This window comes from Dendroctonus ponderosae, unplaced genomic scaffold (assembly GCF_020466585.1).
Source record: "Dendroctonus ponderosae isolate FM_Combo_2020 unplaced genomic scaffold, Dpon_F_20191213v2 Dpon_F_20191213_1, whole genome shotgun sequence".
NCBI lineage: Eukaryota > Metazoa > Arthropoda > Insecta > Coleoptera > Curculionidae > Dendroctonus > Dendroctonus ponderosae.
Window position 1 is genome coordinate 20180632 of NW_026017110.1, and position 18534 is coordinate 20199165.

The following is an 18534-nucleotide window of genomic DNA, read 5'->3' on the forward strand; positions in this document are numbered from 1 at the left end:
TGCGAAATAGGAGCACTATTTATCAATCTGTAATAAAAGACGTGAGGAAATTCTGTCTTTTTTAAAGACAAAAATTTTTGAGGCGAACTACCCAACAAGAAGTTTGTAAAATAATTACATCTCAATGTTTGAAAAAAACCCAAATTCATGTAATTAAAAATTTTATTAAAACTTGAACGGAAGTGTGTCGTAACCCTCTAGATGAAAGTTCTTGACTACCTTTTGATAAAGAATTCGTTCTTTATTGCGAAATAAGAGCACTTGTCATCAATTTCTAATAGAAAACGTGCGCAAATTGTGTCTCTTTAAAAAACAAAAATTTTGAGTCGAAAAACCGAAGAAAAAGGTTTTGAAAAAACAAGTATTCAATGACATGAATATTAAAACTGCAGCAAAACCGATTGAAAACGAAAATACGTTATTTGGCATAGCAAGTTTTAAGTGCGAGGATCATCACATCAGTTTTGTTGTGACTCGACGTTTCTCTTAGAGCAAATTCATAAATCTATTTTCATCTGTTTAAGCCGCTTTCATTTAACCATCTTTAGACCAGTGTTTGTCAATTAATTCTGAAAAATTGTGAGCCCAGACCCGTATGTTCCGCTCGCTCTTACATTGTAGGATGTGTATTGAAATTCACTTAAATATATATTTACTTTCAATCGAGTATAGCGAAAAAAGAAAAATCAAAGAACTTGAACAGTGAAACCAAATAAAATGACTTAGAAAATCATTGAATAACAAACTTGTACAAAGATTATTCTCACCTTCTAAACACAATTGAGTTCTTCAAACTCTACTCTTAGAAGCATGTTTTAATTGCGTATTTGCCGGGTTTTAATAATGATATGCACACATTTTTAACTTTTGTTATTAACTATGAATTTAAAACACTCGTCAAAACCTAATGAAATCTTATTAAAAGATCTAGAATTTGTTAACAAATATAAGAACTGTAGTTAGAGAATAATAATTGTACGTTTACTGAAAATGAAACAAAACGGAAAAAACGGATATAAGATGGCCTGCACTGATGCAGACTGACTTATGTTGCTTAAAATTTTTTGCAGCTCTAATATTAATAAAAAGGCAAATTTTCTTGGTATTAGAAATCCGCAAGCACAGTAAAGATGATTTCAATAGTTGAACGCATGGTATTTAGAAAAAGCATCAAAATAAACTGAAGGAACCATAAATAATAGAATTAATTTATGCATCAATTCACAAAACTTGCAAAACATTTACAAGGTAGGAGAGACCAATGATTCTTTGAAACGCACAATTAAAAACCACATATTTTTATATGTGGCCAAAAATAGCTGAGATTTTAATTGCTTTATTATAGAAAACGTTTTTATTAATGTTGCTGTTCTATGATCTTTCTTAAAATGTATCCAATGAATATATCTTTTAACTTAACACTATTGAAATATTTAAAATATCCCTTCTTATTTATATATTTTTGAGTATTCTCTGATAAGCTCGGAGTAGCAAAACAATATATATTGCCTTATTACATGCAAAATTAATTGTTCTCAAAATTTACAGTCGTATATATAAGCTATATAATTATCTGCTCCATAAACTGAAGCAGATGTAATATAGAAAATACATTGATGTTTTTGCCATTACTTTTATTCTTATTTTGTTGGGACTTTTTTCCTTCTTCAAAAAATATTTATACCCGACAAATTAACGAGACAACTCTCAGACCTTTAGTTTTCCATGTTACTTGTGAAAATCGGGAACAAATCCTGATAATAAAATTGTGTACAGTTTTTCGCTGCTTCAAAATTATATCCAGAACTGTCCTTTGAAGAAAAAATCACTGGAATAATATGATGAGTGTGCGATTTGGTTGAAAATCCATGTTTCAATGACCGTATTACCAAATAGAAGCAGATTTGTAGTTTTGAATAACAAAAATCTCGTTGGTAATAATTCTGACGATAACGTTCCAAAACGCATTGAGACAAACTATCATTTTTTATTTTGAGATACCAAGACACCGAGATATCAGTTATTCAGCGAAACATGGTCCCGAATAGAGCCACTGGTCCATAGATAAACACACTAAATTCTTCAACGGCTTGACAACGCAATATTTTCTATTTGCATACGTTATAAGGGTCGACCCTTTTGTTATCCAAGTTCCTTGACCAGCTCACGAATTTAGCTTCACCGACGGACATGTATAAATAAATAACGAGCCGTATTTTGCGGTTTTGCATAATTTAGTTGGCGCGTTGGGCTGACGGTGGGATTGCGCTCCAACTTTAACACTAGTTTACGAAAATGGGATTAGCAGCCGCTTTGACGCCAATCACTTCGAACAATACGGAACAGCACTTACTTTAATCCTTTCGGTGCAACAAGGCATCGCAGCAAAAATGTCGTATGAATACATGCTGCCCAAGATCAATGAGGATCCATCCCATTTCTGGTTGCAGAATCGGCACACAATAGCTCGACCATGAACACCTTCCAGACAACCCATACAAACGACAGTTAAAAATTGGGTGCGTCCTTCCACTTTCACCTGCAAAAAACACCATCATTATTATCATGTCTACATAAGTTAAGAGAAGACAGGGTGGTGGTACACACTTGACGGCTTTTCAACCAAAGTTAATTCAAAAGTGACTCCACACAGATTAAAATTACCAACCCAACGGTACCGCAAAATTAGAGGGTCTAACCAGAAATATTTGCCAAAAAAGATCTGGGGACGTTTCCAAAGTTGCAGGCGATAAAATGGCTCCTCTGCACATCTACTGCACGATGTTGTAACTGAATTGCAGGATGTGGCAAAGAAAAGCATCGTTTTGTACTTGTCTCGTCTAGATATTTAAGACATTTAAGTTCTCCGATGTTGACAATTATATTGGGGAGTTGTTTTGCAATTTCCAGCTGCTCTAAACAGTTGCGCAGCTACACTAATTTTGATTCACCCGTGGAAGTTCCTTAGTCCCACATCTTCCTTGTTCTCATTTCTTCGCAGACTTATTATAAGCTGAAAGGTTCAAAATCGGTCTCCTCTTAGAACATTTTCGAAGTGTGACATCTTCCTTAAATATGTGGGTTTGATCAATTCCCAACGGCGTCTGCATGTGTTTCTACGCTACTAAAGTTCTGCTGGAATGTTGTCTGGTCACGTTGCTGCCTTATTTTATCTTCCAAGTATTGGGCATTAGATATCAACATATCTGGATCTTCATCTTGGTTAACATCTGCTGCTGTCTTCGAACCAATCAGTTACTTCGTTATTTCATATTTCCAGAATTCCTTGTTTTATTCTCTTCCCTTTGTCTAGCTTTAAGAACCTCGATTTTGCATTATCAGAAACTCCTCTGACTCATCTTGCATACTTGAATTTAAATGATTATCTGAGACATTGATATCGACAAACACAGCAAGCTGATGAGTCTTTCCCAAAGAACTCTTTGCACATCATGTTTGAACATTCCAGTACTTAATAACAACTAACCAATTAGTAGTTAACCTACCTCTATGCAAGTTTTGGCATGTTGTCGGGGACTCAAGAAAAAAGTACCATCCACCAATGGATAGCGATCGAACACGGGCAGCTGTTCTTCGCACAAAATACAGTGAACTTTAGAGCGTCCTTGTGAAGCCAAAGTTGAGAGGATGAAGCATCTGGTGTCGTCATTGCCGTGGTTGCCTTCGTCTTCGGTCTAGAAAAAGAATTAAATTAGAATTAAAGGTGTTTAAAGTTCCTCAGAGAAAATGGACCTGCGTATGAAAAACAATTTTTCTTATGCGCAATGACAATGTATTGCTTAATTCACCATATGAGTTAAAGGATAAGTGGAAGATGCAAAAGTTACAAAAAAAACAGTAATAAAGAATGAAATAATATCGAATATAAGCAGCAATTCTTCCTACTGGCTCTCAGACTTTCTAGAGCATTGGCGGATAAAGTTTGCTACTTGATGCATTCTGAACAGAAAAATGCAGATCAGAATTTTACGATACGATGTATTGAGAGCCATTAGGGCTAGTAATTATTGAAATTCCATTTTTACAACATTTTGGAATGGTTCAGGTAACCAGAAATATTTAATTATCAGTTTCATTAATATTGAACCTTCCAAGTCTAGCTAGAACTTTACATTTACAGTATTTCCTAAATCATGATAAAACCCGTATTTATTTCCTTTTGTCTTTTTTTATACACCTGACGACAAAGTAAGTGGATGCCTTCCTGTCGACTTAAGTTTGAGCTTTACCTAATTGTATTCTTTTTCGAGCCAAAGTGCTAGTGGATGTCTTCATGCCTTCAGCTTGCCACTGATAATGGCTTAATGGTTAAAAGCCCCTTGTTTGGAATTCCTAACAAAGTAATTGCGTAAAAATATGGAACAGAAATTATCATTGTATCAACTAGAAAATAAGTTGAAAAATCTATCATGAGCCGTAAGAAAATATACTATATACGTACAATGCAAATGTGCCTGAGAAAATAATCAGCAATCTATATTTTCCACCTTGCAGTCTGTCAGCATTTTATAAAAGCAAGTCGTACAATTCTCAAATCCCACTTTATATTTAGACCCATTGAGTAAGAGAAAAAATTAAAAAGTCCTACTTTGGAGTTTTAACTCCATTAGTCTGTCGGCGTCTTTAATTAAAACAGATGTAAATTTAGAAAGTTCTTTAATTAAAAGCAACAAATCTTTTATTTATTTTTATTTCCATCCGAAAAGCGCTCGTTGTTTACAATGTCAGGGGCATAGATTTGAAATGTCTGAACTCTGGCAAAGAAAAATAATTTCCTTTTCTCCCACGCCTATAAATTAGAATATATAAATTCTTCATTTCTATATTTGTAACTACCACAGTAAACAATGCTTTTCGATCCTAATACAAAGGGAAGAAGCAGCATTTGAACGTAAAATGTATCGACAGGATCAAGTTTCCTGAACCCCAATATCCGGACACACTTTAATAAGCCGCCTAGTCCGGATGTAATAAAGGTCCCGAATGTTCTGGCTCAAATATTATCCCTGCATCGAAATATTTGTTTATAGAGCGAGAGCAGAAAAGGCGACATCTTGAACAATGGGCTCGAAGCAATTAAATACAAATTCCAAAACGAGAAACTAAACGAAGAGCGCAAAAGAAACATAAATGTAAATCTCGGGCTCCTAATTCAATTTGTTCTTCCCAAATGCACGCGAAACTTTTAGAGATCTGTTTCTGTTATATTTATTACCAGACAATTTCGACGGTCTTCTTCTTTTTAATGGGTTTTCCTTTGTCTTAACTGTTTCCCATATATCATACTAAAACTTTACCCCAGTTTTTACGTGCTAAAGATTCGGCGGCCTGTCGTGAAACGGGGATCTATTGCTGATTATGGAAGTTTTCAGCATCGAACTGCTAAGGGGTAAGACGATCTATTGGAAAATACGTGCTGAATTCGATGACACCCGTAAATTATTTGACATGGTTCAATCATCATGGGAATTAAGATATTATGCAAAAGAAATATCCAATTTTGTCAGCTTCTAGTGGATAACAGCGTTTCGGCAATTAGGAATTTAAGGGCAATTGGAATATAATTTTAAGGAAGCGTTTTAGGGCTTAAAGGGCGTCTAAATTCGTCAGAAATACGGCAATGACTTGAAAATTAAGCAGGAATTCTCATTGAGGTTTGCTTGCAATATACGCAAGAACTTTTGGTAAAAGAATATTTGTAATATGTTAAGACTAGCTATCTATATTAGACGCAAAAAGTGTTAGAGCAAGGGCAGCCCCAACTGCAATAGCGTCCATTAAAATTGAATTTAAATTTCGGCAGTAGATCCTCCTCATGTGGGAATGATTTTTGCATATGCTGTCTTCCAGTGTTCTTGCATTTGAAACGAAACAAATCCACTGCCCCCCACATTGTTTTTTACCTGTTGAATCGTTTTTATTAATTCAATTAACTTGCTTATTCCTTTTAATTTTCAATCCTATGTTACTTTAGTTTGCTTGTTAAATATCTGTGTTTAGTTTTGTTTAGTTGTAGATGTTTTTTTTTTTCATCAAACGGGTAATTAGTGCAAACTGCTCTAAATTTGTAGCAAACTGTTCTAAAATCATCTAATTGTTTCACTCCAATCAAACGAGAACTCTGTCTCTAATTATTTGACGATTTAACCACTCTTCAGACGATGCGTTCCAAGAAAGAGCTTCTCTTGGTAACAGACTCGAGATTTATTGTTAATGAAACAAATATCCTCATAAGCAACTCAGTGGCGTATTGCCAAAATATGTGAGGAAATTTATTTCGGACGTTTAGAATCCGATCTTGAATCTTTCGTCGGGCCCCTAAGTCGTCGCCTGATTTTGCAAACGAAAGTTAATTTGGCTATTATGCAGAATATAATTGCTGGATTCATGGACGATCACTATGAATTTGTATTTTCAAAAAAGTTGCTCAGATGTGAACCAGACTCCTTCAATCAAATCTAGCAATAAACCAAAAATTAAATGTAGCACTTAATAAACGTCAATGAAAACGAAATTGAACCACGGAAAAAGAGAAAAAACCAGCTTGATCCAGCACTTAAATTAATTAAAATGTTAGCGCTGGCATTGCAGAAACAAATCATTCGCTGTGAAAGCCTTAATACGAACGAACTATCGGCCCAAAAGTACTATTAGCGGATCCTTAAATAAATCATTAAAAGCCTTATAAATCATTTAAAATGTTGCTTTCAGCTTTTTCGAGGCCTCGCCACTAGCTTTACACCACTCAGAAGTTTGACGGAGAACAGTAAATTTAAAGGGACGGTTTTATTAATGTTGCACTGGCGCTTTCCCATAATACGATGCAGAAGCTTATCGTAAATGTGCTTTTAAATTAACAGCACTGAGTTAATCGTGCATTTTCATTGTACCTCAGTTGGGGTATAGATTTTATAAATTAATTGAAAACACTTTGGTTCTTTGTATTGGCTATTCAACCAACTGCTGAAGAATTCCTGAAAGATGCCAACTTTTAGAAGTTAAGTAAATAGAAATGTTATTAGAAACCATAAAGGTGAAATTAGCCCGGTGCAACTAAAAAGAAAAGGCAAAGATTTATTAAGAAAAGAAAATTAAACCAAATGAGAAATTTAATGTTAGGTTTTTTTATAATGTTGCTGAGAAGGCGCTTCAGTGACTGATTCTTGTTTTTAAAAAGTCAAACTCGTTGAGAAAAAAACCCTAGTTAGGAGAAACAGTAGTCAATAAGTTTCTCGTATATAAAAGATTGAACTCCTTGCACATTGCAGCAAAAATATTGCTTTTCACAGAAAAAAATTTAACAAGGGTCTTAACAAATATGTAGAAAAATTGGAGCCAAACCTATTGTGGATTCACGGAAAGTTAAAATCCTGCCGAATCCGACAAGTGCAATTTATGAACTAAATAAAGAAGCTCCATATAGCGGACATTTTTCAAGTAAATGCACTTTTTAGCTATCCACTAAAATAACAGTGGGAATTATTTTTTTCATGCACCAATTAATTATCATTAGTTTTTTAAACCACTTTTGCTCAAAACCATTTTTTCTGGAACCACTTCCTAGAACAGATCAAACTGACTTTTTTTATTGAAATAGTCCAACTTCAATTTACTATTAGAATTATTTTCTTAAACCCAACTTAAATAACCTGCACCAACAAGATATGCATTGAAAGTGAGTGACAACAATCGAAAAATTTGTTTTCCCAATTAATGAATGTGAATTTTTTTCAAGAAATCACCCTTTAAACGCGAAGAAGAATCAGCATCGTTCCTCTAATTTACTTTGGAGTGAAAAATCCATCTTTTTGTGACAAACTCGTTATTTATCAGAGGCGCTTTATATCCTTTCCAAAGCAAGAAACAAAAAGGGTTTTTTATTAGGACAGCAAGTTCACCTCTATATTCAGTTACCTACACCTACTTGCTGCCAAACATTGACCACTCACGAATGAGTGCAATAAACGCAAATCTAACGAAAGCTGGTTGAATGAATTGCAGAGTGCATTTCATTGTCAATTCAATATAAATACTGATCGAGCCGAATTCACTTGCTGCTATAGAGACACTGAAAAAAAAAAGCAGAAAGCAATCTAATTTTACTAAAACCAATCCGAACGAAACGCTGTCAGTTATATTTTTCACGTCGGCGACTTCCGAATCTAGTTTTTCTCGATTTCCCCTCTTGTCGGAAAATCTTTTCCCGGCACCCTTCTTGATGGAATTGTTCGATGTCGACCTAACTTTGCTTTTAATGCTCGTCTTTTTTACAACCGTTTTCGATAGTTTTTCACCAGCAGCTACGCGACAGATCTGTTTCTCGCCCAAACCTATTACAGACATTTCCTGAGTAGTGTCTCTTGTTTATGGGGACGTCGATTTTACCATCTCGAATTTCATTAACTTCGTATAAAGTTGTATACGTGAATTTCTATACGCGTATCGCATTGCCATTTCTGCTTGCTGAAATAAAGACATTTGCTAGCTTATGGTACGAATATACATTGAAAAGTGAAATGCAAAACCGTCTCGTTTTATCTACCTAGCGTGCCATTGTATAAAAGCATTATAATCATTGCATTATATTTTAAAATGCAAATTTTTTTACAATATTTTACCATATTCCTCCAAATTGTCCGACTCGCTTCATCTAAGCAGCTCATCTCGGTGATATAACCCCGTTACACTGCGGAACATAGTTTAAGGTTTTTGCAATTTTATTTCATGAATACAAATAGTAGTTCTATGCAAAACGAAAGGTAAAGGATAACTTAGAACCACTACGCTGTATAATAAAATATTTTACTGCTTGGAGCGTCTGGGAAATAAGTATCTTTGGAAATGTTCACGAACGACTTTTGGGTTGGAAATCTGACAAAGTTAACACAAGCACAAAGTTCAGCTAATGCTTTATATACCCAAGAGCTTCTCTTTTATGTTACCGCTCTTCATTTCGTCCTTGCAGTTCTTTCAATTGATCCTACGATTTCCTTCTACTTTCAATTAGAAATCTGGTTCAATCATTATAGATCAATTGGTCGGATTTAGCAGTTTATCCAAAAGTTAGAGTATTTTTTTACACAATTACAAATAGAAAGCCTATCGACACCTGATATTTACACTAGTGAAAACGATATAAGCTTCGAAGTCATTCTGTTTGTAAGCTTTGAGACTTCGCCTTCATTCACAGGAGGGTTTTGCAAACCATTCGCAGTTCCTCTATAGCGAGTCAAAAATTAATCCTTATCAACAAAAGTTACGAATTATATTTTTTTAAATTGCGTTTGCTTTGTGATTTTGCAGTTAATATTAAACGCAACCAAGAGTTTTTTGTAAAAAAGTATGCTCTCAAACAAAGGCAATTAAGTCAAATCGGCAAAAATCTACACACATCTTCCATAAAAAGCTTTGTTCAACTCTCTAAGTCTGTTTGTCTGTAACCGATCACAAGTAAAAGTGGCTCAGATCGTAATAATCTGATACCAAGCACCTGAATGTCGTTTCTTCTTCCTCTACTGTACTTGAAAGTCTGCTTCTAAAACCCTCAAAACAGGGAAATACAGAGAAAAGGTTTGATTCCAAAGCACTAAGTCGTCTTTCGGAAGAAACAGTCAACTTTTTAGCAAAAATAGTGTAGTCAAGGAACAACTCCGCAACATCATCAGAACACTGAAGAGATTCAAACCCCTCCAGATCTCCTTGAATCTTTCGTTTGACTCATATGTCCAACCGTTTCTTCCTATTATAATTTATATTTTGTCGTCCCATTTCATTTAACAGCTCTCCATGAATGTACTGAGGATATTTACATATTTGTAAAACACTTTTAATCATATTTTCCACGCCATTTTCCAATACTATCAATTTCACTCGTTGCTGTAAATATAAATATTTTAACCAACTATTACTTGTGCGACACCAATCCACAGATCACAATATTAATGAGCTTTTAGAGACGTTTTTAACACAATCATATTTGCACAACTTGGACCTGATAAGCTTTAACGTGACAATTGAACTGTTTGGGTTCTTATCTTGTTCTTTTGATGCCAGATTTCTTAGGGTCGATAATTTTTTCTGAGAGTTTTGAATACAGAATAAGATGCAGTTGGTGCAGTGAAATGCACAGTACAACTTCCAGTGTACTACTCTGGCACCAAATTTCTCACTGTGGAGGAACAGACATTAATAAAAAATGTTGCTATTGATGTACTTCATATCGATATCTTCATCGATGTACTTCATATGAAGAACATCGATGTGCAGCAACGAATGGCGATAAAAAGAAACCAAACTCTGATCATTGAAAACGAATTTTAAAATAATCGTATATAATTTAATATTGCAAGTACGATACATGCGAAACATATATTGAATGCGACGATTCGATTAAACTAGTTCAAATAGTTTTGTTATTGAATCAGCCCGTTAAAAATAACACATTTTAGCACTTAAAAACAACATCATTGACATTAGAATTAATTATTAAAGCACCTAATTAAATTAAAAGAATCGCAACGACGTAGTTGCACTACAGATCTTTGATCGTATTGCCAACAAACAACCTGTAATTATTTTTATTTAAAGAGGATGGCTCGCCACGTGTAGTTGAATTATGCGGTTAGTAATTTAGTGTGACTTTTCAGATAAGCGTGTGGATATCGACAATGAGAATTAACAAGCATGCAACGTAGGACTTAATTAATATATTCCCGCAATTGTAGCAGTTGTCTTCTGGTATCCTATCAAATGTTCATGGCTGCTACATATTTACATACATACTACATATTATCATGGCTGCTACATAACAAATGATGTTGGAAAAGAGCAAGTCAAAGGTACATCAAAACTTTCGTGACACGCATTATTATCCACATGTTGCCGATATCTTTTCAATTAATCTCCCGTCGTCGATCGATCTTAAAACGTTTTTTTTTGGTACAATAAGTCACAATTCCGGGTGTCAGGGTTTTCTATATCCGGATTTTAGGGGGAACTCGGGAAAGCGAACGTTTCAGTCAAGGAGACAAAACCTAATATGCTATCTATCTGCCTTGGGTTCACTTGCTTATCTGTTAGGTACTCGAATAATATAAAGATAGCTTTATTTAATAATGAAATGATTTTCCTGTTTTATCTCAATCAAGTTTAATCAATAAGATCTTGAATTTTAACAAGTCTACGGGGTTAATTAATGAAAAGTACTTTCACGATTTTTCGATTGTCTTCTGTTAAATCAAACTGTTGTCCTAAATATATTTCATGCTCTTTTTCAATGATATTTTTTTTTCGTCTGATTCGATTCCAATAACTTTCCTTTATTGTCTGTTGAAACATTACGCCAGATCAGTGCGCCTTGCGAGAATCGTTCACAAGAGCAAGAAGAGAAGCGCACACAAACAGTCATAACATTTATATGTTGGCGAATTGAGAAATTATTTGGATAGTGTTGTATTTTTTTGGCTCGTTATAGGAACAGTTATTTAATTCGACCTCTAATAATTTCTTGTTTTACTTCAAAAATATTTCTTTGGAAAGTGAAAAGCTGCTGATGCCTTATTAAACAGTAATCTTCATTCGGACAGAATAAATAACTAGTAAGTTTCAAACATCGATAATTCTAATTGCTCTACGAATTTTAAAGTGGGAATTAAATCAGTTGCAATTATCGGGACAAAAAACTTTAACTTATAGTAATAAATGTTGCAGTATCTCCATCAATACCTGAAAAACTGCTACTAAAACTATAATCGAGCACAGTAGATTTTAGATTAATTTTCACACGTTGGTATACAAAGTGTAGAGAACACAGATCCTACAACAGTAGGACTGTTATCCCATATAAGTAAGGATCAGCATATATTTCCAATAAATTACTAGTCCTTTACCCAAAACCTTTAGTTTCACAGACAAAAGAAGTTCCGTTATTTCTTCACAGGCGGTTTACTTTTAGTGCGTTATATAAACATTGACCTAAAGAAGTTTTCCATTTGTTACTAGAAAAAATTCGCAATGGAATTTTTACCCCGTTAATTAAATAAATTTGAAAAATCTCAAGAACAAATAACAAATGAGGTTAACACGTTTTGTGTACAAAACTAGCCACGGGATTTATATTTCAGAAAAATACTAAAATACAATATCTAGAAAGCGTTCAATGCTTGCTTAACAGATAGCTTTATATAATGCCAGATGGACACAATTTCATTCAATTCACTTCAAATCGCTCCTCGCCGCTAAACCATTATTAAAGGCAGTCGGAAACCAAGAAAACATCCGCTAGCACTTAGCTCAAAAAAATAATGGAAAGCTTAAACAGGACAAAAAGAAAACCATTAGCTTGCATCCATTATTATCTCTTCTTCGTCAGTTGGATAAAAGAAGACAAAATGGAAGCTAAAACAACTGCAAAATGAAACCAGTTACAGCAGAGCCTAATTATCAATGAAATATACAAGCTGTAATAATTATAAAATTCTGTAAAACTATTAATTCAATCCAAAAATTTTGCTCAGTCTTCATTCAAAAGCATATTGATCCTTTTTCGAGAAAAAGGGAATTACCACAGCAAGGAATATCCGTAATTTCATGTCTTCCGTACTAGACTCTAATCTTAGAAGGATTTCCAGACACCAAAAGATTTAAAGCCAGACCGAATTGGAGAACCACTAAGAGGTCCCGAGCAACCATCGGAAAGGTTTATCTAATTTGACCTACTAGCCTTTGAGGTGTAAAGGAGAGCATCAAAATAAATACTACCACAATTTAAATAAAACCAGAAGCAATTTGTAAACAGCCTTTTTTGAGTAATATTTGAGTTTTTCTTACTACTTGCAACCGCTACATTTTTAAAGCACAGAGCCAGCATCACATTTATTTGAAATACGTCTAAAAAATACGAGTAGAAACCAAAGAAGTGAACCTGTGGACACTAAATATATATTTTCCATAAACTATTCCAAAGTTTCACTTTGAACAAATGTTAAGTTTCCTAGCTTCTTACGCAGGACGATATTATTCCATGATCCGTAATCTACCAATAAATCCGGTGATATACAAACTTCCAAGAATAAATCCATCAAATAAAAGGATTAGATCGGAATCTCAAGGGTCGAGTGATACATCTCCGATTTTCGGAGACAAAAACCATGAAAATTCCTTTGTACACAGATCCGTAAATCTCCGTCCAAATCCCTACAACTAACTGGACGTATATTGTCGGGCAGTGCGAAAATATTTCTATTTAGGAATATCGTATCCCTTCGTGGCATTTACACATGAAAGGGCAGCCAAAAAAAAATGCCGGGTTACAGGCATTTTCAATTTTGACTTATATTGTTACGGACTGACATTTCCATTACCGGGAAAAGCAAACTATACAGGATTTTCCTGGAGTTCTGCGCGTTTTCTGTCGGGGGATCGACATTTACCCGAATCGGTTAGGCTGCCTAAAAGGTTCTTAGCTTTAAGGAAATCAACTTGTTTATTTTCAAAACTTTGATTAAATTACTTTCGAGAGTTGAAGTCAAATCGGATAGGATTTCCTCAAAAGAATGTATCGTAATTAAATAAATAAAACTCGTGTCCCTGGAAAACTTTCCAAACCCGACAGTAAAGCAACAATTTAAAAAAAATTCTATTGGATCTTATAATTTTTAACTGCCACTGAAGAGCAAAACTCAAATTATTAAGACCGATTTAAAATACAGCATTTCGCATTTTTAAGGCAAAATTTACATTTCGTCTTAACTTTTTACAAATTAAAAAAATTCCAGCTATAAGACCAACAGATATCTTTGCTGTTTATACAGCCGCCGTTAAAACGACTTTCCAAACTTTCGTTCTCTACGGCAAATGGGCTCAGGTCTTGAATTTTCAGATGATATAAATGGAAAGTTTAGGGTAAATAGCTGAATTCTCAGTTGAAACGATCGAAAAATGGAAAACGAACACATAAAATTGATATGGATAAGGATGCATTCCACAAAAACCGTCCATGTCAATGATCAACGTGGATTTTAAATAATTATTTTTTAAATCACTTTGGAACAGACAAAGCACATGGTCTTTCCTTTTTCAGAATAAAAGGGATAATTATTATACCTATATTATTATTACCTAGGCAGGTGAAAGGATGTGTACTCTTTATTCTTATTGCATTTTCGATCATCAAGAATTTCGAATGCACCTGCAAACTGCATTATTTTACGCATTTTATCTGGCACTTTTTGCTCGTATTTCTACATCATTTTCTATTCTTTTTATCGTGGTGTTTTTCGGTATGAAAACTGAAATTTTAAAGCCAGTGGAAGGTAACTGGCCAAGCAATTGCTGATTGAAAACTATCAATTTCATTGTCCCAAATTAAGAAAGTGTGATTCTTAAATCACGAATTTATCGCTGCAATGGTTCAGAAACAGAATCAAAACGATCAAGAAATTTTTACAAGTGAAAAGTTTCGAGCGGCAAGATCTGAACATTTTCTACCCCGTCTGCCTTTATTTATTGTTCTTTCTTCATTTAAAAAGCCACTGAACATATGTTATTAAACTAAAAAATTGGAACAGAAACGAATTAAGGCTAAATATAATTTTAATTGTATTACGTGAACGTTGGCCTGGGTTTGATGTGTTCGTATAATTATATAATATAGATTAATATGCCTCTTTTGAATTGCCATGCAACGTGAAAGCCAGGCAATTTTCACTGAATGAAAGTGGCTTCTAATTATTACAATCAATTGATATAAGAAGCTTAGATAACAAAATGCCAATCAAAGCAATTAACTGGACAATACAATTCGCATAACCATGATCAATTGCTAATCTATTCTAGGAAAAGTGAATTTTTAGTGCGTGGGCATACAACTCCAAATTAGTTCTTTCATGTGTTTTACTATTGAGAAATCGTGTTTATATACCAGAAAAATAAGTGGGATAAATGGAATCCAAAGCAAGTTTCATGGTATAACTCTGGTTGAATCTTCAGGCATAAAACAGCCAATAGCCTACGGCAACTTTTCGTCTCTTGGCTGCGGTTATGCTTATCAAACTCCGCTGATCTACCTATAGGCATCCGTAAAAATAATTTGTCATCATTAACACCTACTTCACGACTATGCTTCGTAATATTATTAAACTTTAGACATTTCATTTGTTAGGCCTGGTTGAATGATTGATTCGATCGCAAATTGATTGTTATTATTAGACAATTAATTTGGGCCATCAATCCTGTTGCGATCGTTGACAAACAAACATGTTGTGCCGCGCATTAATCTAAGCCGAATTGTAACTAGGAATATTTTTGCATACATATGGAATAGTGTACAACACGATAATCACTCACTTAATGAAGTGTAAAATTTCCGGCTTCTCCCCGAAACAAACACACATTGTAATTATTGTCTAAATAGCTCAACTGTTCGACGTAATCAGTGAACTGTACTTTGGCTGAAATAGTAAAACATTTGAAAGTAGTAAAGGAATTAAACTCAAAAGCAAACAACATTGAACAGACATATAGATTTAATCAGTTGTTAACCGCATCCCTCAATTTTTTGGAAAGTGAAAGTATATAAAAGTAGGAAAAAAAGGGTTCCCGAATAAAATCGTTTCCATGCGTCTCCATTCTTCAGATTATTACAAAAAAGTGGTTCTTGATTGTTGTTGACCTTCCTTGAGTGATTCTTAAAAGCTAAAAGTTAGCAATATGTAACATGGTAATTCTTGTAAGGAAGAAATTGCCTACTTTTAATTATTTCAAATGGCGAATTTGACTGGAAGTTTAGTAAAATTAAAAATTTTCAAGTTTTACTATGTTCTCTAAAGTAAGAAAAAACTTGCGGTCTCATTTGATGAATGCCCAGGCAAAATGATCAAGGAGAAGCAAAAATAAAATATTTTTCAAAATCTTAACAGTTCTTGTTTTGTAATTAAAGTCATTTGAGCAATTAAATAATTGAAACTATCTACCTTTGAAAAAGTATATGTTTTTTTCAATGGCTGGTTGTGCTTTTGTGTAAACAAATAAAAACAACAATAAATGTCCCAATGTAATATGAAGTTTTTCAGTTTTCCTTATGCTTACATACATTATTGTAAAATTTGCTGGCATTTGTTTACGCTTTTTAATTGTATTGCGTATTTATGTGTATAAGTTTTTAGTAAAAACTTACCAGTTCTTCAATTCCCACATAGCAGTATTTGGACTTTTAAATTCCTGACTGGATTATTATTTAATAGACATGGCGAAAAATTAATGAATTATTCATTAAAAAACACATTTTGAATTATTCATTAAAAAAACACATTTTGAATTATTCAACCGAAATCAAATAAAAGTTAAGAAAATACACTTGTTTTACTGTTACTTTATGGACTTGGATTATATATTTAAAGCAAGTATCAAAGTTTAAAAAATCTTATCATTCTGGCACAAAAATTGGTCTTTTAATGTATTGATTTGGTTTGTGAATTTCCTGTTTACTCCAATTACATAATTTGACGATATTGTCTAAACCGTAATTTTTGCCAAAAATCTCCCAACTAATAGTTCGATTAGTATTATGTTCAACTAATACATTTAAGATATAATAACGTTGCCATTATATGCCTATAAAAGTGATAATTTTATGACGGGGAGCGGTATTGACGGGATTCAGTTCGGTGGAAATGGCGTGCGGACGGGAATAAATTACTCCCAAAACGAAAACTAATCGGAATGGAAATCAAAAGTATCAGAACGCAACACGAAAAACCAATAAAACAGATGTAGTGGAGGAAGGAACGTTTCATTAAAATGTGCCATCATAGAGAAAATGAGAAATGCTGATTACGGTTTTATGGGAAATGCCCTCAAAATGTCGAGGTTTTCAGTTTTCAGGCTAAAATACGTCTGTTAATTTTGCAGAATTCAACCTACCTTTTTTTGCTAATTTTGCACAAAGGAACAGGGAAGACACCGGTCAAATAATGATAAAAAAAACTTTCTCAAATCAGTTTTCTCCACAATTATTTTGCCGCTGTTTTTTTCGTCACAAAGTACTGCATATGTCACAGTTAGATGCAACTGGATATTTCATGATTGTAATGATGACCATCGACCAAATTAATAAATTATTTTAAAATTCTTGCTGGTTTTTTAACACGCAAACTATAAAGAATCCGACACTTTTACTGTTCGGTAAATAGAAACATCCTGCACTAGATTAACGAAAATTGATCAAAAAAAAAACAATTTTGCGCCATAATCTTTCTGAATAAATTAGCAGTGAGGAAAATTAGTTTTATCCAAATTCGGCTATCTGATGGGGTCATCACGAGTAATTTCATGTCGAACATAATTTAATGGCGTTGTTTTGAGCGATAGGAAAAATATATGACATCATCGTCCCTTGAACGGCTACTCCTGCGTGATGATAGAATGGAAACACTATTTTTTTCAACTAATTGCTTTGCTATTTTCATGCAATTTTAGTTTTTTTGGGGTTGCCAATTTTCGTTCAATTCTTTACAAACGCAATATGTGCAAGTGAAATACTTAATATCCCAAAGATCCCAATTTTTTATTGATCGTGAAACGATGTAAAAAATGTAAAAATTGTGGACAAAGTGAGATTAACAGACCATTTATTTCTTAAAAATTGAATAAATCCTTTGGGAAATTAATTTTGAATTAGGCGCGATAGTCATTTTAGCTATTATGCAAATGCCTTTTGTGCATCAGGTAAATTCACCAGAGAAAGATAATCTGCAGCTGGTGCCGTCTTTAAGTATGAGCAGCTGTACATATAAAACACCAACCACAAAAATAATAAATCCAGATCGTATCACTGATGAGGGTTAATATTTTAGGGCATAAAACGTAAAAATGCAAATTTTATAATCATTCTGGTTAACACACTGCATTTGGATATCAACACTGCATTTATTTATTACACATGAGCTTCTTCGGGACCATTCCTTACAGGAAGTGAGTATAATAAAAATGCCTTATCCATTATCGACTACTCCTCTTCTACACATTAATGTTCGACAAACAATCCATAATCATACCAGAAGTGAAATGTGTTAATAAACAATATTATATATCATTATAAATATTTTAGAAGTCAAAAATCTAATGCAGACATTGTAAAAGAATATGAGTCATATAGGCATGCAGCGTAAATAATTCGATTTAAAAAAACAAACAATAGCCGAAGAGAATAACTACAGTTTAATGTAAAAAGACGTTTGCGCGTGTTTGCCTATGAACAATTTTCAAGTGCCTTTATGGCTCATAGTAGTGATTGTTTCCCAAATAATATATGTTTTTCATTCAACACTATAGGAAATTTCGACATATTTTTATTATGCCTTGCTTTCATTGTATCAAAATACCTCGCCTTGTGTTCTTCTTGTTCCAATGTCTTCCTTACTTGATCTGATTGAGTTCAAATGGCATCCGATCACTTTTTCTCTTTGTTTGTTCATTTCGATTTTGAATCATTCTTAAATGATTGACAAATAGACG

General features: G+C 33.7%; 1 protein-coding gene across 1 annotated transcript in view; it reads right to left on the reverse strand.

Moving 5' to 3' along the window:
• Positions 1-18534, reverse strand: part of LOC109542198 (headcase protein) — a gene marked incomplete at its 5' end in the record, with an annotated part of 154650 nt that overhangs the window by 17000 nt on the left and 119116 nt on the right. The window contains 2 exon segments of the mRNA XM_048660982.1: positions 2354-2539; positions 3507-3695. Coding sequence (XP_048516939.1) covers positions 2354-2539; positions 3507-3695 — 375 coding nt within the window.